The sequence below is a fragment of the Lagenorhynchus albirostris genome, chromosome 2, assembly GCF_949774975.1.
Source record: "Lagenorhynchus albirostris chromosome 2, mLagAlb1.1, whole genome shotgun sequence".
NCBI classification, from domain to species: domain Eukaryota; kingdom Metazoa; phylum Chordata; class Mammalia; order Artiodactyla; family Delphinidae; genus Lagenorhynchus; species Lagenorhynchus albirostris.
The window spans coordinates 138583582-138607757 of record NC_083096.1 but is presented as its reverse complement, the minus strand read 5'-3'; the positions used below and the strand labels follow the sequence as shown (position 1 = coordinate 138607757).

The window sequence follows — 24176 nt, the reverse complement described above, 5'->3', positions numbered from 1 at the left end:
CACGATGACCCAAAACTTATGAGATGCAGCAAAAGCAGTTCTAAGAGGGAAGTTTATAGCAATAAAATACTACCTCAAGAAACAAGAAACATCTCACATAAACAACCTAACTTTACACCCAAAGCAATTAGAGAAAGAAGAAAAAAAAAAACCCAAGTTAGCAGAAGAAATCATAATGATCACATCAGAAATAAATGAAAAAGAAATGAAGGAAATGACAGTAAAGATCAATAAAACTAAAAACATAGCTCGTTCTTTGAGAAGATAAACAAAATTGATAAACCATTAGCCAGACTCATCAAGAAAAAAAGGGAGAAGACTCAAATCAATAGAATTAGAAATGAAAAAGGAGAAGTAACAACTGACACTGCAGAAATACAAAGGATCATGAGAGATTACTACAGGAAACTATATGCCAATAAAATGGACAACCTGGAAGAAATGGACAAATTCTTAGAAAAGCACAACCTTCCGAGACTTAACCAGTAAGCAATAGAAAATATAAACAGACCAATCACAAGCACTGAAATTGAAACTGTGCTTAAAAATCTTCCAACAAACAAAAGCCCAGGACCTGATGGCTTCACAGGCGAATTCTAACAAACACTGAGAGAAGAGCTAACATCTATCCTTCTCAAACTCTTCCAAAATATAGCAGAGGGAGGAACACTCCCAAACTCGTTCTACAAGGCCATCATCAGCCTAATACCAAAATCAGACAAAGATGCCACAAAAAAAGAAAACTACAGGCCAATATCACTGATGAATATAGATGCAAAAATCCTCAACAAAATACTAGCAAACAGAATCCAACAGCACATTAAAAGGATCATACACCATGATCAAGTGGGGTTTATTCCAGGAATGAAAGGATTTTTCAAATATGCAAATAAATGTGATAAACCATATTAACAAATTGAAGGAGAAAAACCATATGATCATCTCAATAGATGCAGAAAAAGCTTTTGACAAAATTCAACACCCATTTATGATAAAAACCCTCCAGAAAGTAGGCATAGAGGGAACTTACCTCAACATAATAAAGGCCATATATGACAAACCCACAGCAAACATCATTCTCAATGGTGAAAACCTGAAACCATTTCCTCTAAGATCAGGAACAAGACAAGGTTGCCCACTCTCACCACTCTTATTCAACATAGTTTTGGAATTTTAGCCACAGCAATCAGAGACGAAAAAGAAATAAAATGAATCCAAATCGGAAAAGAAGTAAAACTGTCACTGTTTGCAGATGACATGATACTATACATAGAGAATTCTAAAGATGCTACCAGAAAACTACTAGAGCTAATCAATGAATTTGTTAAAGTAGCAGGATACAAAATTAATGCACAGAAATCTCTTGTATTCCTGCACACTAATGATGAAAAATCTGAAAGAGAATTTAAGGAAACACTACCATTAACGATTGCAACAAAAAGAGTAAAATACCTAGGAATAAACCTACCTGAAGAGATAAAAGACCTGTATGCAGAAAAGTATAAGACACTGATGAAAGAAATTATAGATGATACAAACAGATGGAGAGATATACCATGTCCTTGGACTGGAAGAATCAACATTGTGAATATGACTATACTACCCAAAGCAAACTACAGATTCAATGCAATCCCTATCAAACTACCACAGGCATTTTCCACAGAACTAGAACAAAATATTTCACAATTTGTATGGAAACACAAAAGACCCCAGGTAGCCAAAGCAATCTTGAGAAAGAAAAATGGAGCTGGAGGAATCAGGCTCCCTGACTTCAGACTAAACTACAAAGCTATGGTAATCAAGACAGTATGGTACTGGCACAAAAACAGAAATATAGATCAATGGAACAGGATAGAAAGCCCAGAGATAAACTCATGCACATATAGTCACCTTACTTTCGATAAAGGAGGCAAGAATATACAATGGAGAAAAGACAGCCTCTTCCATAAGTGGTGCTGGGAAAACTGGACAGCTATATGTAAAAGAATGAAATTAGAACACTCCCTAACACCATACACAAAAATAAACTCCAAATGGATTAAAGACCTAAATGTAAGGCCAGACACTATAAAACTCTTAGAGGAAAACATAGGCAGAACACTCTATGACATAAATCACAGTGAGATCCTTTTTGACCCCCCACTAGAGAAATGGAAATAAAAACAAAAATAAACAAACACGACCTAATGATATTTAAAAGCTTTTGCACAGCAAAGGAAACCATAAACAAGACAAAAAGACAACCCTCAGAATGGGAGAAAATATTTTCAAATGAAGCAACTGACAAAGGATTAATCTGCAAAATATACAAGCAGCTCATGAAGCTCAATATCAAAAAAACAAACAACCCAATCCAAAAATGGGTAGAAGACCTAAACAGACATTTCTCCAAAGAAGATTTACAGATTGGCAACAAACACATGAAAAAATGCTCAACATTACTAATCATTAGAGAAATGCAAATCAAAACTACAGTGTGGGGCTTCCCTGGTGGCGCAGTGGTTGAGAGTCTGCCTGCCAATGCAGGGGACACGGGTTCGTGCCCCGTCCGGGAAGATCCCACATGCCGCAGAGCAGCTCGGCCCGTGAGCCATGGCCGCTGAGCCTGCGCGTCTGGAGCCTGTGCTCCGCAGCAGGAGAGGCCACAACAGTAAGAGGCCCGCGTACCGCAAAAACAAACAAACAAACAAACAAAAACTACAGTGTGGTACCACCTCACACTGGTCAGAATAGCCATCATCAAAAAATCTACAAACAATAAACGCTGGAGAGGGTGTGGAGAAAAGGGAACCTTCCCGCACTGTTGGTGGGAATGTAAATTGATACAAACACTATGGAGAACAGTATGGAGGTTCCTCAGAAGTCTAAAATTAGAACGACCATATGACCCAGCAATCCCACTACTGGCCATATACCCTGAGAAAGCCATAATTCAAAAAGAGTCATGTACTACAATGTTCATTGCAGCTCTATTTACAACAGCCAGGACATGGAAGCAACCTAAGTGTCCATTGACAGATGAATGGATAAGGAAGATGTGGCACATATATACAATGGAATATTACTCAGCCATAAAAAGAAATGAAATTGAGTTATTTGTAGTGAGATGGATGGACCTAGAGGGTATCATACAGAGTGAAGTAAGTGAGAGAAAAACAAATACCATATGCATATGGAATCTAAAAAAAAAAAAGTGGTTCTGAAGAACTTAGGGGCAGGACAGGAATAAAGACACATAGAGAATGGACTTGAGGACACAGGGAGTGGGAAGGGTAAGCTGGGACGAAGTGAGATAGTGGCATAGACTTATATACACTACCAAATGTAAAACAGACAGCTAGTGGGAAGCAGCTGCATGGCACAGGGAGATCAGCTCAGTGCTTTGTGTCCACCTAGAGGGGTGGAATAGGGAGGGTGGGAGGGAGATGCAAGAGGGAGGAGATATGGGGATATATGTATATGTATAGCTGATTCACTTTGTTATAACTAACACACCATTGTAAAGCAATTATACTCCAATAAAGATGGTAAAAAAAAAAAAGATGACAAAAGATGTTGGTGAGGATTTGGAGGAAAGGGAACCCTCCTACACTGTTGGTGGGAATGTAAATTGGTGCAACCACTAGGGGAAACAGTATGGAGGTTCCTCAAATAATTAAAAATAGAACTGCCATATGATCCAGCAATTCCACTCCTGGTGTCTATCTGAAGAAAATGCAAACACTAATTCAAAAAAGATGCACCCTAATGTTCATATTAGCATTATTTACAATGGCCAAGATACGGTAGCAACCTCAGTGTCCATTAACAGATGAATGGATAAAGAAGATGTAGTGTATACACACACACACACACACACACACACACACACACACACAGGAATACTACTCAGCCATAAAAAGAATGAAATTTTGCCATTTGCAACAACATGGATGAACCTAGAGAGTGTTATGCTTAGTACATAAGCCAGACATAGAAAGACAAAAACTGTATGTTTTCACTTACATGTGGAATCTAAAAAAGAAAAAGAAATATAAATGAATATAACAAAACAGACTCACAGATATAGAGAACCAATTGTTACCAGTGGGAAGAAGGGTGGAGGAAAGGGCAAGGTAGGGTATGGGCAAGATGTGGAAGGGGATTAAGAGATACAGACTACTAGCTATAAAATAAATAAGATACAAAGATATGATGTACAGCACAGGGACTATGACCAATATGTTATAATAACTTCAAGTGGACTATAATCTATAAAAATATAAAATCATTATGTTGTACATCTGAAACTAATGTGTAAGTAAACTATACTTCAATATTTTTTAAAAGTATTGAGAATCCATACAAGTGTTTTAAGTAAAACACATTCCTATCTTCAGACTTGGATTGTGAAGAGATCAGGAAGAAAGCAAGTTCACATCAAAGTTGCTTTCTTGCCACAAAAGACCCATTACCAGCATCTTCACCTTCATGATTCTAAATGCATTTATTCACACATACCTTGAACCACTTCTATTAGCTTATCATCACCCCACCCAAGTGGCATTAATAAAAATATGTAAATAAAAGATACCTTACTACTAATCTGCCACAGAAACTCTTAACAATTCCTATTGACAGTTTCAAATGTTTTCTTAAACTTACCATTATCTGAGACAAATGAGTTAGAGAAATCTGACTTTGCTCTGTGGGGAGAAAAGATACAAAGACCATTGACCTGTTGTATTTGGACTTCTAAAGTCTCATCACATTCATCTCACTGAAGGGCTGGCATGTATTTACCCCTCTCTCCCAGGGTACTCAACATCATCATACGTCTCGGAAATGGAATTTGGCTTAAAGGCTCCTTGGCCTGGGCTTTCTTTAGTCATCTCCAAGGCCTTCACATACCCCCCTGTAAGGAAAACAGAGAACACCCTGAGAACATCTCATCAACTGCTCTCATGAATGCATTCGCACAGGTCACTGGCAATGGAGACAAAAATAGGAAAAGGCAGATTAAATATGGTAACACTGGATTATAACCTTGACATGTAGGATCCTTTGGCAAACCACTTCACCTTGCTGAGCCTCAGTTATGATTCTCTCAAGTTGGGATAATGACAGTACCCTCTTGGATGATTGTGGCAAGGATTAATACATATTTATGAAGGGGGCTAATTACCCAGTAAACCAGTGAGTCCTCCCTCTTCTTGGATGTTTCTTCCTCTAATCCCTGACCTCAAATGTTGAAGTCTACCAAGGTGCAGCCCTGGGGCTTCAATCCCTACATTTAGATGACTTTATCCACTTTGTGGCATTTTTTCTTAAAGTAAAATTTCTTAGACAAGTTGATTGAGCACATGCCAACATTTAGGAGGCATTAGTAATGGATCCAGCCAGAGAGTGTGCCAGGTTAAAAATTGCCTCGGGATTCTTTGCACAAGCAGCCAGCCTGTTACATGCAGAAGCTGGTTTATTTCACAGAGCTGTAAACTTGTCATAACCCTAAAACCGTCACCTTTTTATCAGTTGGCATCGGTTAATATTTACAGTATGGGTGATTCAGAACCATTTGCAGAAATGAACTATTAATCAGAAATAAGAAATATATCTGAGAAATAACAATAAGCACATTGACTTTTATCTTTTTTTTTAATCTTTATTGGAGTATAATTGCTTTACAATGGTGTGTTAGTTTGTGCTTTATAACAAAGTGAATCAGCTATACATATACATATATCCCCATATCTCCTCCCTCTTGCGTCTCCCTCCCATCCTCCCTATCCCACCCCTCTAGGTGATCACAAAGCACCGAGCTGATCTCCCTGTGCTATGCGGCTGCTTCCCACTAGCTGTCTGTTTTACATTTGGTAGTGTATATATGTCCATGCCACTCTCTCACTCCACCCCAGCTTACCCTTCCCCCTCCCCGTGTCCTCAAGTCCATTCTCTACGTCTGTGTCTTTATTCCTGTCCTGCCCCTAGGTTCTTCAGAACCATTTTTTTTTTTTAGATTCCATGCATATGTGTTAGAATACGGTATTTGTTTTTCTCTTTCTGACTTACTTCACTCTGTATGACAGTCTCTAGGTCCATCCACCTCACTACAAATAACTCAATTTCGTTTCTTTCTATGGCTGAGTAATATTCCACTGTATATATGTGCCACATCTTTATCCATTCATCTATCAATCGATCCTTAGATTGCTTCCATGTCCTGGCTATTGTAAATAGAGCTGCAATGAACATTGTGATACATGACTCTTTTTGAATTATGGTTTTCTCAGGGTATATGCCCAGTAGTTATATTGCTGGGTTGTATGGTCGTTCTAATTTTAGACTTCTGAGGAAACTCCATACTGTTCCCATAGTGTTTGTATCAATTTACATTCCCAACAACAGTGCAAGAGGGCTCCCTTTTCTCCGCACCCTCTCCAGCATTTATTGTTTGTAGACCTTTTTTTTTTTTTTTGCGGTACACGGGCCTCTCACTGTTGTAGCCTCTCCTGTTGTGGAGCACAGGCTCCAGACGCACAGGCTCAGTGGCCATGGCTCACGGGCCCAGGCGCTCCGCGGCATGTGGGATCTTTCCGGACCAGGACACGAACCCATGTCTCCTGCATCGGCAGGCAGACTCTCAACCACTGCGCCACCAGGGAAGCCCTGTTTGTAGATTTTTTGATGCTGGCCATTCTGACTGGTGTGAGGTGATACCTCATTGTACTTTTGATTTGCATTTCTCTAATGATTAGAGATGCTGAGCATCCTTTCATGTGTTTGTTAGCAATCTTATCTTCTTTGTTAGTTATCTTATCTTCTTTGTTAGTTATCTTCTTTGGAGAAATGTCAGTTTAGGTCTTCTGCCCATTTTTGTATGGGTTTTTTTTTTTTGATATTGAGCTGCATGAGCTGCTTGTATATTTTGCAGATTAATCCTTTGTCAGTTGCTTCATTTGCAAATATTTTCTCCCATTCTGAGGGTTGTCTTTTTGTCTCGTTTATGGTTTCCTTTGCTGTGCAAAAGTTTTTAAGTTTCATTAGGTCCTATTTGTTTATTTTTGTTTTTATTTCCATTTCTCTAGGAGATGGTTCAAAAAGGACCTTGCTGTGATTTATGTCAGAGTGTTCTGCCTATGTTTTCCTCTAAGAGTTTTATAGTGTCTGGCCTTACATTTAGGTCTTTAATCCATTTTGAGTTTATTTTTGTGTGTGGTGTTAGGGAGTGTTCTAATTTCATTCTTTTACATGGAGCTGTCCAGTTTTCCCAGCACAACTTACTGAAGAGATTGTTTTTCTCCATTGTATATCCTTGCCTCCTTATTCATAGATTAACTAATCAACTACCATAGGTGCGTGGGTTTATCTCTGGGCTTTCTATCCTGTTCCATTGATCTATATTTCTGTTTTTGTGCCAGGACCATACTATCTTGATCACAGTTTCAATTTAAGTGCTTGTGATTGGTCTGTTAATCTTTTCTATTTCTTCCTGGTTCAGTCTCGGAAGGCTGTGCTTTTCTAAGAATTTGTCCATTTCTTCCAGGTTGTCCATTTTATTGGCATATAGTTGCTTGTAGTAATCTCTCACGATCCTTTGTATTTCTGCAGTGTCAGTTGTTACTTTTCCTTTTTCATTTCTAATTCTATTGATTTGAGTCTTCTCCCTTTTTTTCTTGATGAGTCTGGCTAATGGTTTATCAATTTTGTTTATCTTCTCAAAGAACCAGCTTTTAGTTTTATTGATCTTTGCTGTTGTTTCCTTCATTTCTTTTTCATTTATTTCTGATCTGATCTTTATGCTTTCTTTCCTTCTACTAATTTTGGGGTTTTTTTGTTCTTCTTTCTCTAATTGCTTTAGGTGTAAGGTTAGGTTTTTTATTTGAGATGTTTCTTGTTTCTTGAGGTAGGATTGTATTGCTATAAACTTTCCTCTTAAACTGCTTTTGCTGCATCCCATAGGTTTTGGGTCATCGTGTTTTCATTGTCATTTGTCTCTAGGTATTTTTTGATTTCCTCTTTGATTTCTTCAGTGATCTCTTGGTAATTTAGTAGTCTATTGTATTTTTTACAGATTTTTCCCTGTAATTGATTTCTAGTCTCATAGTGTTGTGGTCGGAAAAGATATTTGATATGATTTCAATTTTCTTAAATTTACCAAGGCTTGATTTGTGACCCAAGATATGATCTATCCTGGAGAATGTTCCAAGAGCACTTGAGAAGAAATTGTAATCTGCTGTTTTTGGATGGAATGTCCTATAAATATCAATTAAGTCCATGTTGTTTAATGTATCATTTAAAGCTTGTATTTCCTTATTTGTTTTCACTTTGGATGATCTGTCCATTGGTGAAAGTGGGATGTTCAAGTCCCCTACTATGACTGTGTTTCTGTCGATTTCTCCTTTTATGGCTGTTAGCATTTGCCTTATGTATTGAGGTGCTCCTATGTTGGGTGCATAAGTATTTATAATTGTTATATCTTCTTCTTGGATTGATCCCTTCATAATTGATCATTATGTAGTGTCCTTCTTTGTCTCTTGTAATTGTCTTTATTTTAAAGTCTATTTTGTCTGTTATGAAAATTGCTACTCCAGCTTTCTTTGATTTCCATTTGCATGGAATATCTTTTTCCATCCCCTCACTTTCAGTCTGTATGTGTCCCTAGGCCTGAAGTGCATCTCTTGTAGACAGCATATATATGGATCTTGTTTTTGTATCCATTCAGCCAGTCTATGTCTTTTGGTTGGAGCATTTAATCCATTTACATTTAAGGTAATTATCAACATGTATGTTCCTATTACCATTTTCTTAATTGTTTTCGGTTTGTTATTGTTAAGTCTTTTCCTTTTCTTGTGTTTCCTGCCTAGAGAAGTTCCTTTAACATTTGTTGTAAAGCTGGTTTGGTAGTGCTGAATTCTCTTAGCTTTCGCCTGCCTGTAAAGATTTTAATTTCTCCGTTGAATATGAATGAGATCCTTGCTGGGTAGAGTAATCTTGGTTGTAGGTTTTTCCCTTTCATCACCTTAAATATGTCCTGTCACTCCCTTCTGGCTTTCAGAGTTTCTGCTGAAAGATCAGCTGTTAACCTTATGTTATGTTAACATAAGGTTATGTTATTTGTTGTTTTTCCCTCACTGCTTTTAATATTTTTTCTTTGTATTTAATTTTTGATAGTTTGATTAATATGTGTCTTGGTGTGTTTCTCCTTGGATTTATCCTGTATGTGACTCTCTGACTTTTGTCTTTTTTTTTGTTTGTTTTTTGCAGTATGCGGTCCTCTCACTGTTGTGGCCTCTCCCGGTATGGAGCACAGGCTCCGGATGCGCAGGCTCAGCGGCCATGGCTCACGGGCCTAGCCACTCCGCGGCATGTGGGATCTTCCCGGACCGGGGCACGAACCCGTGTCCCCTGCATCGGCAGGTGGACTCTCAACCACCGCGCCACCAGGGAAGCCCTGACTTTTGTCTATTAATTAAAGGCACCAAGCAACAAGATTTTATCCTCTGACAAGAAGTCGGTTAGCATATAGGCCCCAAACTGTCTCAATGAATGTCAGCTCCCAGAGGCATAAAGGCCCTACTTTTCTTACGGAGTTATCGGTATGTTTCTCCAGCACAAAGCAAATATGCTGAACACACAGTTGCTTAATTCTTACTTCAGGACAATTTTTTTCTTTCTTACTCCTTCCTTTTTGAGGCAGATGTATTGAAAAATGTTTATGGCTTCATTTTAAAAACACAGACAACTCCCAAGTTACATACCTAACTTAGATATCTCTCGTGAGTTCAACCTTCACACCATTTCCATTTGGTCGTCTCAACACATTACATTCCAAACCAAACTCTTGCTTTCTCTCTGTGAATGTGCTCTTCCTGAAGTCTGCCCCATATCAACAAAGAGTAGCAACCCCAACCTTTCAGTTGCTCAGGTCCAAACCTTGAAGACATCCTTGACTCCTTTCTCTCTCATGTCCCACCTCCAATCCACAGCCATCTGTCAGCTTGACTTTCGATCTAAATCCTGAATCCAAGCATATCTCAACAACTCGACTGCAGTACCCTCCTCCAAGCTACCATCGTCTCTCAGTTAAATTCTGGCAACAAACTCCTAACAGGTCCCAGGTTCTTCTACAGTCTTCTTTCAAGACAGCAGCCGAGATATGATTCTTTAAAATACAAGTCAGATCATTCTATTCTTGTGCTCAAAACCTTTCAATGTTATTAAAAATATATATATCTCATAATAAATGCCAAAGTTCTTGCAATGGTCTACAGAAGCCCCTATATTATCTGGCCCCTTGTTATCTCTCTGACCTCATCTCCTCCTACAGTCTCCTTCAGTCACTGCTCCAGCTACACTGGCCTCCTTGCTATTCTACCAACACATCTAGTAGACTCCTGCCCTGGGATATTTGCACTCCTTTTCCTCTCTCCCTAGGACATTCTGGATAGCCATGGCTCTATTCCTCACCTACTTTACATCTTTGAGGTCATCTATGCGCACTTTAAAATTGCAACTTCCACTTCCTCCACCTGCCTCCCTAATTCTCTTTATTTTTCTTATTTTAAAAAAATGTATTTATTTTGTTTTTGGCTGCATTGGGTCTTCGTTGCTGCGTGCACGCTTTCTCTAGTTGTGGCGAGCGGGGGCTACTCTTCACTGCGGTGTGTGGGCTTCTCACTGTGGTGGTTTCTCTTGTTGCAGAGCATGGGCTCTAGGCTTCAGTAGTTGTGGCACTCAGGCTCAGTAGTTGTGGCTCACAGGTTCTAGAGCGCAGGCTCAGTAGTTGTGGCGCATGGGCTTGGTTTCTCTGCAGGATGTGGGATCTTCCAGGACCAGGGCTTGAACCTGTGTCCCCTGCATTGGCAGGTGGATTCTTAACCACCGCACCACCAGGGAAGACCCCTAATTCTCTTTCTTTGCTTTATTATTTTTTTCTATAGTATTTACTACCACTCCACATAGTGAATATTTTATTGTGTATATATTTACCATCCATCTCCTCAGATCAGAATGTAATCTCCATGAGGACAGGAATTTTTGTCTGGTTTATTTACTGCTATATCCCCAGCACCTAGAACAATGCTGGGGACATAAAAGCTACTCAAATATTTTTTAATATTGAATGATTTGAATGCATATGTCCTCTAATTAGAGAGTTTCGTGTTTATAGGGTTTACTGATATTTTGAAATTTATATCTAGTATTTTATTACATACTTTTTATTTGTTCTATTTTTCCCTCATTTTCCTTGTGCTTGATTGACTGAGGTTTCTTCTCTTTTCTTCATTCTGTTTTTCTATTTATTTGGAAAGTTTACATGCTGTGTCTATCTTTTGACAGTTACCTTAGTAAAGTTAAAATTATAATTACAGTATAACATCCAGGAAAGGGCACAAATCATAAGAGTATAGATCAGTGAATTTTCCCAATGTGTGCATGAGGATCAGCTATGGTAACAGATTTTTTTCCCTATACCCAGCACCAGGGGCAAAATGGGCAAATTTCCTTCTGCTCCCTGGGGTTTGTCTTATTAATTCTTCTTTTCTTTTAATGAAAGGAAGTAATTCTTCTTATTTTTTTCAAAAGAGGCCCATTTGTATAGAGGGAGTATAGAAAGACACTCAATTGTATTTTTTTTCCTCAAAACTTTCCTCTCTGTTTTCACGCCCACTTTCCTTGACTAAACATTTTGTGCTTCTCATCACAAGAGAGTAGGGAACTATTGCAGAGAACTATTAAATGGTTTTAGCACAAACTCCCTTTGTACTTTAGCAGTATGTACAGATTACTTAGAAGAATCTTCTTCAGACTGTTTTCAACATAGTGTAATTCCCAAATCTATAGTGACTCTTCATGGACAGTACTTAATTGCTTGAAAATGGTTTTCAGCCCCATATTTAGGCCTCTCCTTTAACTCTTTTATTCACTTCAGCTTGTTTTCCCCCCTTGCACTTTTTTCTGCACTCCAAATTAGTCTATCCACTTCTAATCTTAAGGTGTGGTGTTAGATTCAACACTACCTCTGTGCTTTTCATGTGTCATTTATCTCATTAGAAATGTCTTTTTTTATTTGTCCCATTTCCTTATTTTTTCTAAATTTTATTGTGTTAATAACACTTGAGGTCTACTTTTATAATAAATTTATAAGTACACCATATAGTACTGTTAAGAATAGGCACATTCCTATTCATTCTGTGTGGACATAATTCTTTGAGGTCTCTGTTATAAACTCACTTTGGGCAAGCCCTGGATTATAGCTCCTGTCCTCTGTACACCATGCAGTCAAAACCAGAGCTCAAGGGATTCAGAGCTCAGTGAAAACCCTCAGGGCCAGTGTAGCTTTGGCACTCATTCATTGCCCAGGGTTCCTGGTTACTGCAGGTATGTGGATGCTTCCTTTTAAATCAGTTCTGTTATACTTTTATGAATTTTCCAAAAAAAATTATTCTTTGCTTGTTTTAGTCAGGAGAATCATTCAGAGTATCAAATCTACCATTCTCTCTCACTGAAGTTTGATTTATTCTTTCATTCCTCCCTTTAACAAAGTTTTGTTGGGTATATCCCCTGTGCCAGGTTGCAGAGATACAGAGAAAAATATCAAATGGTCTCTGATCCCATGGTGCTCACTGTGTACCGTGGGAAACAAACATGTACACCATGAATTATAATGTAAGGCATACTGTAATTTTTTTTAAAAAAAAGGAAATAAAGAGAACTGACAGTTATGTAGCAATGAACCACGTACTTTATATGCATTGACAAAGAGCCCTGGGAAATAAACAGTACTACCCCCATGTGTACATAAAAGTAAGTAAATTTCCCAAGGATGTAGGATTAATGCATAGTAATCCTGGGTCCCAGAAATGCTTGACTCTAAAACCTAATATGGAAAAGTGGTCATTTGGTTGCTGTTAAGAGTGAGCGATTATGGTCTCTGGAGAGTGGGAAAGAGGAGGATGGAGGTAAGGAAGGCCTCAGAAGAAGTGACTTCTGAGATAGATCTTGAAAGATGACTAGGACATCAGCAGGTAAAGAATGGGCATAAAACCATCTCAGACAGAGGAAAGAGGTCAAGCGAAGTTATAGGGGCACTAAAGCACATGACATAGTCAGTTAACTTAGAATAAAGAGTATATTGGGAAGGAGGTGGGTGGCAGGGATGCAGCCATCTAGCCTGGAGGCAGACTTTATAGGGCCTGAGTCCATCTTATGATTGCAATGTATTCTCATCACTCTGATTATAGCACATTATGAAATGTTTGCCATGGCTTATTGGGCTGGAGTAGACATCTGTTTTGCCTACCCAGTGTCTACTGTTTTTTCATGATAACAGCTTTCTAATTTTCCTTGGAAAATCCTTCAATCTGAAATGATACCGTTTGGGTAGAACTAATTCTACCTTCAGCTCCAGATGTGAATTTATGACACTGGCTGGGTCAGTCAGACCATCCTATCCCACATTCACGATAACTGGATAGGGGTTGGCATGTGACACAATCAAGCCAACAAGACCCAAATCTGGGCCTTTTCTTGAACCTGTTGAGAGGATAACCACTTCTAGTTTTCTTCTGGGGCTCCTAAGAGGACAGAGAGTGCGTAAGCCTGTCACTGCTAGATGCCATCTTGCCTCCACAAGGGTACAGTCTGCTTGAAAATGGAGACAAGAGGGAGGAGAGCAAAGCCAGGAGTAGAAAAAGTAATACCGAGTCCTTGTGATACTGTTTGTGTCCCTGGGTCCAGCCATGCCCAAACCTTCTGCTAGGTGAGCCTCCTTTTCCTCTTTTGCTTAACACACTATGATTGGATTACTTGCCATCAAGAGTCTGGACTCACATGAAAGTAAAATGTGACTTGAATGAAGTCAAAGAATAATGTCATACTATGTCATCAGTGTGTCAATGTCTTGGGTCTACAAAGAACAATAGGAGCCGGTACATATAAGAAGAAATCAGCAACATTTGCTGAGTACCTATTGTGTAACATATGTCAGATTTGGTCCTCACCAAACCCCAGTTTGATCTATATTATGATCCCCCTTTTTTTATGATCCCTTTTTATAAATGAGGAAACTGAGGAATATGAAGGAATATAGAGTTACTATGTAACGTAGCTAATAAGTATGAGAGCCTAGGTTTGAACGCAGGCCTTCTACTTCTAAATCCAGTGATTGTTCACTCTTGCACAGCTGCCTCACTCAGGCAAGTGACTTTGTGTATAATAGATGCTCAGTAAATATTTGTAAAAGAAATTAAAATTTTGGTCACACACAGCTTTAAAATAATTCGATAATGGTGAAGAGAACCAGGAAGAAACACAACTCACAGTGGCCATCGGAGTGTCTGGCCAGCTTGGGGTCCTTGGGGCAGTCCTCTGTCTGGATGACGTCAATCTCAGCGTCCTGCTTCCCGGCCGGTGTGCTCCTCCTACCCCTGTGGACTTTCACCATCTGTGTTTTTCCAGGTGTGTCTTCATAGTCACCCACCTAAACACATGCAACAGGGACAGTCTGGCGGGGCTTTGGTTTACCTGTTGGTTTTTTGCTTACTCATGCTGTTCTGTATTCATTCATTCCTCCCAGGTAGCCACTGTTTATTCCTTTATTTAACAGAGTCTTATCTCTCTAAGTTTCACAGGAGCACATATAATGTCTTTTGTTGCCCTCTGAACAGCCAGTGAATGCCTGGCACAGAGGCAGGCCCATAGGACACAGTCAGGATATAATGGAGCTCTGACCGCAGCATAGGCTCTTGATATATTTTATCTCACTTACTCTGCATGACACCCCATTCAAAAACTATCATGATTCCTCTTGATAAAGAATTTAGAAAGGTTAAATAACTGACTTCTGGTCTCATAGCGAGTCATCTGCCCAGGCAGGACTGGACCCCAGAGCCCTGTGCTCTTGCCTACCAAAGGATGCTGTGTTCCTTTTGCCTGCCATTTCATCTTCCCACCCTCCATTCTTCTGTTTCCCCCCCGCTTCTTTCCACACTTCCTCCCTCCAGCATCTGTCACACACTTACTGAAGGAAATAACATGCTAAGCCCTGGAGAAAGAGAGAGATGCGATGGGCATAGTGGCTTCCACGCTGGTCATGGAGCAATACATGCAAACAATTAAGGTATATTGCAGGATTGCTCACTGAGGTGGAAATAGGAGGGGCAGGTCAGTTCTTGTGGCTAGGAGACAGGGTGGGGAAGACTTCAGAAGCAGGTTTTATGAAACTATTTTAAAATTTAAGTAAGAGACTGGTTGAAGGGATAAGGAATACCTGGTAGATAAATCAACACAGGCAAAGGGACAGAAGTGTTAGTGTCCTCATAAGGGTGGGACAGAGGCTACTGATTAAGGAACAGTGAAGGGGACGGAGGAGGAAAGACTGGAGGCGAGGCTGAAAATGTCAGCTAGAATGGAGCTGAGTTATGAAGGGTCTTGCACACGAGGCAAAAAGTGTGGGCTTTATCTCCTAGCCTTAGGGAGCTAGGCAGGGGAGAAACCTGACCAGATTTGCATTTCAGAAAGATCTGGATAGATTGGCAGGAAGAGACGCTGGAGGCAGAGGCGAATTGGGGCACTTCTGGCCATCCGAGTATTTCATAATTACGAGATGACGATGGGAGAGGAGATTACTGTCCTTTCGATTACAAGTGGACACAGGGTTCACAGTGACAATCATCTGAAAGTATTTGCAAAAAGGTAAAATAATGAATAGATACAAGGCATGGAATTTCCTGAGTTCTTGGCGGGATCTGGGCAAATGAAGAGGAAAAGAAGAGGAGGGGCATTCTTTTAAGTCACACAGCCAAGAATGAAATTTTTAAATGGCGAAAAATGACAGCAAAGTAATGATATCCTTCCACAAATGACACAAATATGGTGTTTCACGCAAATATAGTGACCACCGACCTTCAGCAGAGCCCCTACTGCAGCAGCGCATGGATTCTCTGAGGGCTGTCCTGGGGAATGGTTCCTACAGAGTCAGTTTGAATCACAATGGATCGTATTCCTTCTGATGTACCATCTACATTTGACCCCAAAGAGCACTGCCCAGCTAGACTACCCACCACATTTACCTAACACATTCCAAATAACTTAACAATTTCCCAAACTCAAATCCACTCCATGAAAGTAGGACTGTGTCCCTTTGGTGGTAACCTGACCCCACCTCTGGCTCTTGGCCAGCACTTGGTCAGCACTGAAAAAGGGCACATCCCTGCTTTTGCCCTTTCATGGTCAGTATCCCTTTTTCTTTCTTTTTCTTTTTTTGGATGTGGACCATTTTTAAAGTCTTTATTGAATGTGTTACAATATTGCTTCTGTTATGTTTTATGTTTTGGTTTTATGGCTGCGAGGCATGTGGAATCTTAGCTCCCCAACCAGGGATCGAACCCGCACCCCCTGCATTGGAAGGTGAAGTCTTAACCACTGGACCACCAGGGAAGTCCCTCATGGCCAGTGTCTTTAATCATGTTCCTCTGCTGCCTTTCTCATACGGTCCTGATGACCCCCTTCCTGATCTCTGGCCTCATTACCCATTATGGCCTTGCTCCTGCCCTCTGTCCTTGACACACCATGCTGCCGCACTGGCTCTGGTCCCTGTCTTTTGTTATTAATGACTTACTTCTTTGAATTATGCCGTTTTGTGACCCTCTGTAAACACCAACCTGGTCCAGCCCAGCCTCTGGGCCTACACCCCAGTTCAGGCCCACACCACCACCAAGGTGCTTGATTGACCCAAGCCCTGGGTGGAACTGGAACAATTTGGTAGGTTGAGAGAGGCACATCTCAAACAGGCATCTCGAATGTGTTGAGCCCTGGTAGTAGCCCCAGTGGTATCTATTGTTTAAGCCTCTGGTTTCGAAGGGGATAGTGTCCATTGGATACACACATATACAGTGTTTACTATTAACAAACAATGTTAATTAATCCATTAATTTATTAACAACAATATATTTCATTTTAATGGTAGCTTGGGGCTTACAAAACACCTTCATCTACATTATTTCATTTCATTTTCCCATCACAAATGAGGTAGAATCAGGATGGGAGCGGGGATGGTAGAATCAGGTGTGGATTACTTATTCTCACTTTACACATGAGACGCCTGAGCTCAGAGACTAACTCCCTGTTCTCAGCAGGGCCTCAGAGCAAAGAACTTAAGGAGCCCTCCCTCCAGGTTCCGCAAGAGCAGGGTGGGCACCTGAGTGACTGTCTCTTTGTATTTTGCCCTCTGGGTACCTTGCTGAACTCATACCCATCTCAGCCCTGCTTATGAGGCCTGCTTCCTGGCTAATAAGTCCAAGGCTAGTTCAGTGTTAGTGTCCTGTCGATTTCTTTGATAAAACACCCAACACCCACTGCATCTTCGGACTGTCTCTCTGTCTCTCTGGAGAGTTACATGGCTCAGCCTCTAAAAAGTCACCCCATGAACTGATCCTATTACATGGCTGACGTGGACTGTTTGGTCTGGAACCCTAGAACACAGATACCTTGGAAACATAGTCTGAACATAGATCCTTTTCTGTTTTTCGTGGTTCCAATTTGCATGGCTCTTTTTCCTTCATTTTTTTATCTTCGTCTTCATGTTTCAGGCTGAAATGTGAAGAGATACCAGGGAAAAAGTGAAGGCGAGAGTATTTTGATGACAGCGTGCCCCTAACCCTTTTTTTTTTAAAGATGAGGGGACCAGAATCAAGTCAAACATAGAACATTTCCCTGAGTTTCTGCCTGCTCCAATCAATGCCAGAGTGAATTCCTGCTTAAAATCTCTTAATAACTTCCATTGCCTGATGGATAAGATATCAGCCCCCACCTTTCTTTCCAACCCCGTCTCCGTCTGCACCTTCTATCCACGTTTATTCTAGTCTACACTCTCCTAATTCCCCAATCCTTCCATCCCATCTTGAGCAACTCTCCCTTCGTATTTGCTATTTCCCTTGTCAGTCATGCCTTCCACACCTTACACTGCTGAGAAACACAGTACCCTTTCCAATCTGTCTAAATCAGCTTACCTCTGAGAAGCTTTGCTTGATCCTCCCAAGCAGCCGTACCCTTTAATCTGTTCCCCTAACACGCTGTCCCTCTAGCTTGTATTAAACTGTAGTGTCTATGGATCTGTTTCCAGTTCCTCCACTTTCCCTTGTCAACTAACTAAAAATCAGAGCTCTGTTATTTATCTGTATCCCCAGCACTAATGCTGTGTAACCTGTGGTAGCAAAGTGATCCCCAGACAGTATTCCTTCATAAGAGGCATGACTGCCATGCACCAGTAATATGGACACCAGCCACAGTGGAAGAGCAGAGGAGGGAGTCGAGGTGGAGAGTTTAGTGAAAAAGCTGGAAGCCGGGACAGAACACTGAGGAGCATCAGCCTCCACGTGAGAACTTCTGTTTCTGGCATCAGAGTGAAGTAGACAGTCCTACAACCACATTCACGTGGAAAGCAGAGACAGAAGAGCCCTCAAAGAAAACCAGAGGGCTTCCCTGGTGGCGCAGTGGTTGAGAGTCCGCCTGCCGATGCAGGGGACGCGGGTTCGTGCCCCGGTCCGGGAAGATCCCACATGCCGCAGAGCGGCTGGGCCCGTGAGCCATGGCCGCTGAGCCTGCGCGTCCGGAGCCTGTGCTCCGCAACGGGAGAGGCCACAGCAGTGAGAGGCCCGCGTACCGCAAAAAAAAAAAAAAAAGAAAACCAGAAGAGGTGGTCGTGAAGGAAGGAGAAACACCAGGAGAGAGTGCTGTTCCCAAAGACAACGGGAAGAATTTTAAGGAGTTTCACTCATCCATTCATCCAATGACTGATGACTCTTATCCACCATTAAGGCCACTAGTTCTAGAACATATATTAGAACAGGGGCTTTGTAGGCAGGGCTGGGTTCCAGCCCCCACTCTGTCTCTTTCCAAAAGCCTAAGATGAACTTTTCTAAAAATCAAATTTTTCCAGAATGGAGATTTTATATATATATATATATATATATATATATATATATATATATATATATATAAAACTGTCAAATTACATTTAATATTGTGACTCCTAGGAATGCTAGGGGAGAGGAGTACATTACTTCTGCTTTAAAACTCTTCCGTGGTTTCCACCGACCTATAGGATAAGGTCTAAATCCGTGCCATCAAGACAGTGGCCACTGTCCACATGTGGCTATTGAACACTTGAAATGTGTCTGGTCCAAACTGAGCCGTGAGCGGGGCTTCCCTGGTAGCGCAGTGGTTAAGAATCTGCCTGCCAATGCAGGGGACACGGGTTTGAACCCTGCTCTGGGAAGATCCCACATGCTGCGGAGCAACTCAGCCTGTGGGCCACAACTACCGAGCCTGAGCTCTAGAGCCCACGAGCCACAACTACCGAAGCATGCGCGCCTAGATCCCGCGCTCCGCAACAAGAGAAGCCACCGCAACGAGAAGCTCACGCACTGCAACAAAGAGTAGCCTCCGATCAACGGAACTAGAGAAAGCCCGTGCGCAGCAACGAAGACCCAAAGCAGCCAAAAATAAATTTATTAAAAAAAAAATTGAGCTGTAAGTATAAAACATATCTGGATCCTGAAGACTTGGTATGAAAAAAAGGATCTAAAATATTTCATTAGTAACTTTTGTGTTGATTACATGTTGAAATGATAAGGTTTGGGATCTATCAGGATAAATAAAATACATTATTAAAATTCATTTCACTTTTTTTTTGCTTTTTAAAGATGGCTACTAGAAAAAAAATTAAGTGACATATGTGGTTTGCATTACATTTCTATTGGACAGGGTTGCTCTGAATTTAATTAGGGAGCCCAGGCCCTCCTGGATCCAGCTCTGCATATGACCCCGGCCCCATTCCTGCTGTTCCCACACCGCACTTTGTGCTCAAGCACCATCCAGCTCTTTGTGGATCCCTGTACTGGCCTCACGTTTCAACACTATGTCTTTGTTCCCACTTGTCCTTTGCCTGGGGCATGCCTTCTGCCATTTTCACCTGGCCAGTTCCTACATGTTTTCATGATTCAGCTCAGTTGTCACTCTTGAAGGAAGCATGCCTGGTGCCTCACCTCTGTGTTTTCACAACTGCCTTAGCAGTGATTATATGATATTATAATTTCCTACTTACGTGGCCATCTTCCCTCCAAGGGACCCCCTCATCCCAACCACTCTGGTCTCCACTCTCATCTTGCACTAAGCATTAGAGATATATTCTATTCATTTTTGAACCTCAGAGTTTAGCAGTGTCTGAACAGAGAAAAAGCTCAATAAATATTGAACTAAATAGGTAATCATCTGACACGTGCCTCCTATGAGCCCAGCACCATGCCAGGTGCTACAAGGTAATTGCAGGGGTCATGAATTTAGGGTCAGGCAAGAACCCAAGGAGAGAGATGAAGCAGGGTTTTCCCCCATGATTCAGCTCATGTGTTTTTAGCCTCAGCCAGGAAATGTTGATACTTGCTCCTCCAGAGTCATGGACCATGTTTATTTTAATGCATTAAAAAGATGCAGACATAGAGAATGGACTTGAGGTCACAGGGAGGGGGAAGGGGAGGCTGGGACGAAGTGAGAGAGTAGCATGGACATATATACACTACCAAATGTAAATCAGATAGCTAGTGGGAAGCAGCTGCATCACACAGGGAGATCAGCTTGGTGCTTTGTGACCACCTAGAGGGGTGGGATAGGGAGGGTGGGAGGGAGACGCAAGAGGGAGGGGATATGGAAACATATGTATATGTATAACTTATTCACTTTGTTATACAGCAGAAACTAACACAACATTGTAAAGTAATTATACTCCAATAAAGATGCTAAAACAAAATTAAAAAAAAAAAAAACCTCCAGGGAGAGAGAGAGAGAGAGAGAGAGAGAGAGAGAGAGAGAGAGCCGGACTCTGAAGAGTCAGGTGAAAGCACTGTTATGTGCCAAGGCCCTGATCTGGACCAAGAATGAGAAAAATGGGCCCTGCCCACAAGGAGCACACAGACAAGAAGGGGAGGGGAGAGTGAGGATGAACTGGAATCTTAGCAAACAAACGATATACGTGACATTAATGCAAACGTGCGTGTGCCTTACAGCAGTACTGCAGGGAAGGGACTGATTACTTCTCTCTGAGGAGGGGAATTAGGAAGGCTTCTTACAGGAGGGGACATTTGATGGTTAGCAGAAGTCTGCCAGATCATTAAGTTGGGGTGAATGAATTAAATGAGCAAAGGCAAAGAGGCCTGAAACAGCATGGTGCATTTTGGAAACTGCAAATTCTTTGGGATTCATGTGATTGTTATATGCCTGTTTGACTGTGTCTCTCCCGCTGGGGAACCCCTGAGGGTAGTGGCTAGGTCTCTGTCTCTGTTCCAGCCCTAGTGGTTAGCAGATGGCCAGCACGCTGGGGACTCAGCAAGCCCCTGCTGAGCGAGTGCAGTGTGCTGGAACGAGATGAACCTGAAAGGCCAGGCAGGGCCTCTGAGCACCGTTTCTGCACCAGGCACCTTGAAAGGTGCTGGGGGTGTTGAAGCAGGTCAGGCACTGGAAACAGCTGGCCCATTAAGGAAAACCCGTGCAGTGCAGAGTGTCAGCAGCTGATTCATGCTTTTCCTTTGGACGATAAAACTCACCTGAGTCCTTGATGGAGAAAACTCTTCCAAGGCTGAAAGTAAAGAGGTAAACGGTCATTTTCAGAAACCTACCCAAGTCAAACCCCAACCAGGCCTCTGTTGTTTGGTTACAGATCATTAGAGACCTGACCGGCCAGTGAGGTCTCCGTACAGAGCAAAGGTAGACACTGACAACAGAACATTCCATGAACTGCTGCCAGTGTAACTGAAGATCAATCGAAAAGAAAACAGGCGTTTCTGAAGTTACGGCGCATGCCAGTGGGAACGTGTAATTTGACTTAGAAAAATAAACTGTTCTCTGCACACCTTTCCAGGAATGCATCTGTAGAATAAAGAACTTTCAAATCTTATGAGCAAACAGGAATGTGCGATATTTGAGCAATGTTCCAGTGGGCAATATTAGTACAGGCAAGTGTGCAAGCCATGCTGGGAATTCCCCGTTCCTGATCACGTACCACCTGATCAAAATTCAGCTCTCACGTAATCTAGTCTTGGTGCCATTAAAACTATGTCCCAATGACCATAACATAGCTCCTCATTTAGTCAGTTGTCACATATCTGATGCCATTCCCTATCTGGATTCTAGCCAAGAACCTGAAGAGAACAGAAAATATCTAAGCACCCAAAATGCTGCCACAAAGTCCAGGCCCAAGAGCTCATATACCCTCCTTTGAGGAGAGCCTCACAGCTTTCATTCAGGGATGACTGGCTCTCATTTTCCATATAATCCTAGCAGATTGGATGACAGCACTGGTAGAAAGACAAGTCAGACAGACCTTGCTTTGTATCTTTGCTATATTATTTACAGGTTATTTAACCTCTCTGAGCCTTGAGTTCTCATCTGTAAAATGCAAGCAGGGATACCAGCTCACAGGGTGACTGGGACACACACACACAGGCACAAGTGCCTGTCCCCAAACAGGGACATGGTGTGTGCTCGACCACATGAAAGACACTCACTGCTGGACACAAGAGGCTGACAGGAGAAGGAAATAATAATTGATAGAGATAAGAAAACAACTACAGCAAACAGACTGTGGTGGTTTGGTGTGAGGGCAACTGGCTCTGAACACCTATGAGGGCCCAAGAGCATCTCATAAGAAAAGCATGAACAGTGCCCATTCAGCCTCTTATGTTCCAGGGGACTCCAAGTCATAAAGAAAGGGTGAAATCAGATTCCAGCCACCAAGTTCAAAAACACTGAGATGAACATAATGCATATCTGAAGGCTGAAAGATTAAAAAAAAAATACTTTCATGCTTTTTATTTTGAATGAGATAAAATTTGGTCGTTTGGAAAGTTCCCTTGTGCAGAGAAGTTTATTATTTGCTGATATTGCCAGCTAAGTGAAGCATCTTAATGAACTGTTTCTGCTTTCGTTAATAGGAATAATAATCATTTAAAGTTTTCTATCTATAAAGTGTATCACAAATGAACAATCCTTTCCAGTAAGCATTAGAACCATGAAGCAGAAAGATGAAGGACCTCAACTAAATGTACCCAGTGATAAAGGAGTAGTACCTTAACTGTCCCAGTTAAAACATTAGGTAAGTGCCTACTGTGTGCCATGTGCTGTACTAGGCGCTCATCTACTTTGTCTGGCTTAGTTCTCTCAGCAATTCAGTGAAACAAGTATTGGTCCCTCATTTATTGAGCCTCTACTACTGCAGATTAGGTAACTACAAGGCATATGCTTCCTGCCCTCATGGGGAACACACCGTTTTACAGAAGACAGCTGTAGCTCAGAGAGGTAAAATGCCTGGGATAGATTCCAGCACTTCCTATTAAACTGTTTACCTGAATTTACCTCTTTTCATTCTCACAATGACTTCTGATGGGGATGCTTCTATGACCACTATTTTACATGTGAGGAAAGGGAGGTTCAGGGTCACACAGACAGGAGCCGGGATCAAAGCCCGTGATTCTGCTTGGGCCCTAAATCAAGTTGCTAGCACTGTGCCCACCAGAAGCCCAGAAAATATGCCTTCAGGAGTCTGGTCATTCGTGTGAAAGCACAGGAGCTCTTCTCTCTGAAGGGACAATTATTACAGGCCAGTTGGTGCTGGCCACCCTAGATAAGGGGCCAGGAATGGATTAGGACCACCTTCTCCCATCCTAACACATTTTCTATCTCTGATTTATAGGGCCTCAGGCTTCAGAATCTTAGCAGCTAGAGTCTGGAAAAGCCCCCCAAATCAGGGGAAAACCCCAAACAAAGACCATTCCTCCCTCATGAAAGAAACTACTTCAGAATCAACTCTGCACACTTGCTTTAGTTATGAAGCTGATAAGAAGAGAAGAAACAATACCTTTTGGAGTTCTTCAATTCTGACTTCATAAGTTGCTAAAATAAACATGAGAAAATTATTTCAAGGCAGTTTCTTATAGTACCCATTTCTTATACAGTATGCAGGATTAAAGCAATTATAGAAGGTGGCAGAGTTCAGTTTTCTCAACCTTCAGAACAATCTGTCTATGGGAGACTTGTCCACGTGGTTTGGGAAATTCTCAGGTCCTTGATCACGGTATCACTTCTGGGGGATTTCTAGGATGGAATGTACAGTGAATTTGTTTCAAAAACATTTGAAACAATTTTCC

General features: G+C 41.4%; 1 protein-coding gene across 1 annotated transcript in view; it reads right to left on the bottom strand.

Moving 5' to 3' along the window:
* FYB2 (FYN binding protein 2) overlaps positions 1-24176 on the bottom strand; it is an 86350-nt gene that overhangs the window by 25703 nt on the left and 36471 nt on the right. The window contains 6 exon segments of the mRNA XM_060141930.1: positions 4645-4685; positions 4783-4894; positions 14302-14461; positions 17469-17571; positions 21579-21610; positions 23888-23922. Coding sequence (XP_059997913.1) covers positions 4645-4685; positions 4783-4894; positions 14302-14461; positions 17469-17571; positions 21579-21610; positions 23888-23922 — 483 coding nt within the window.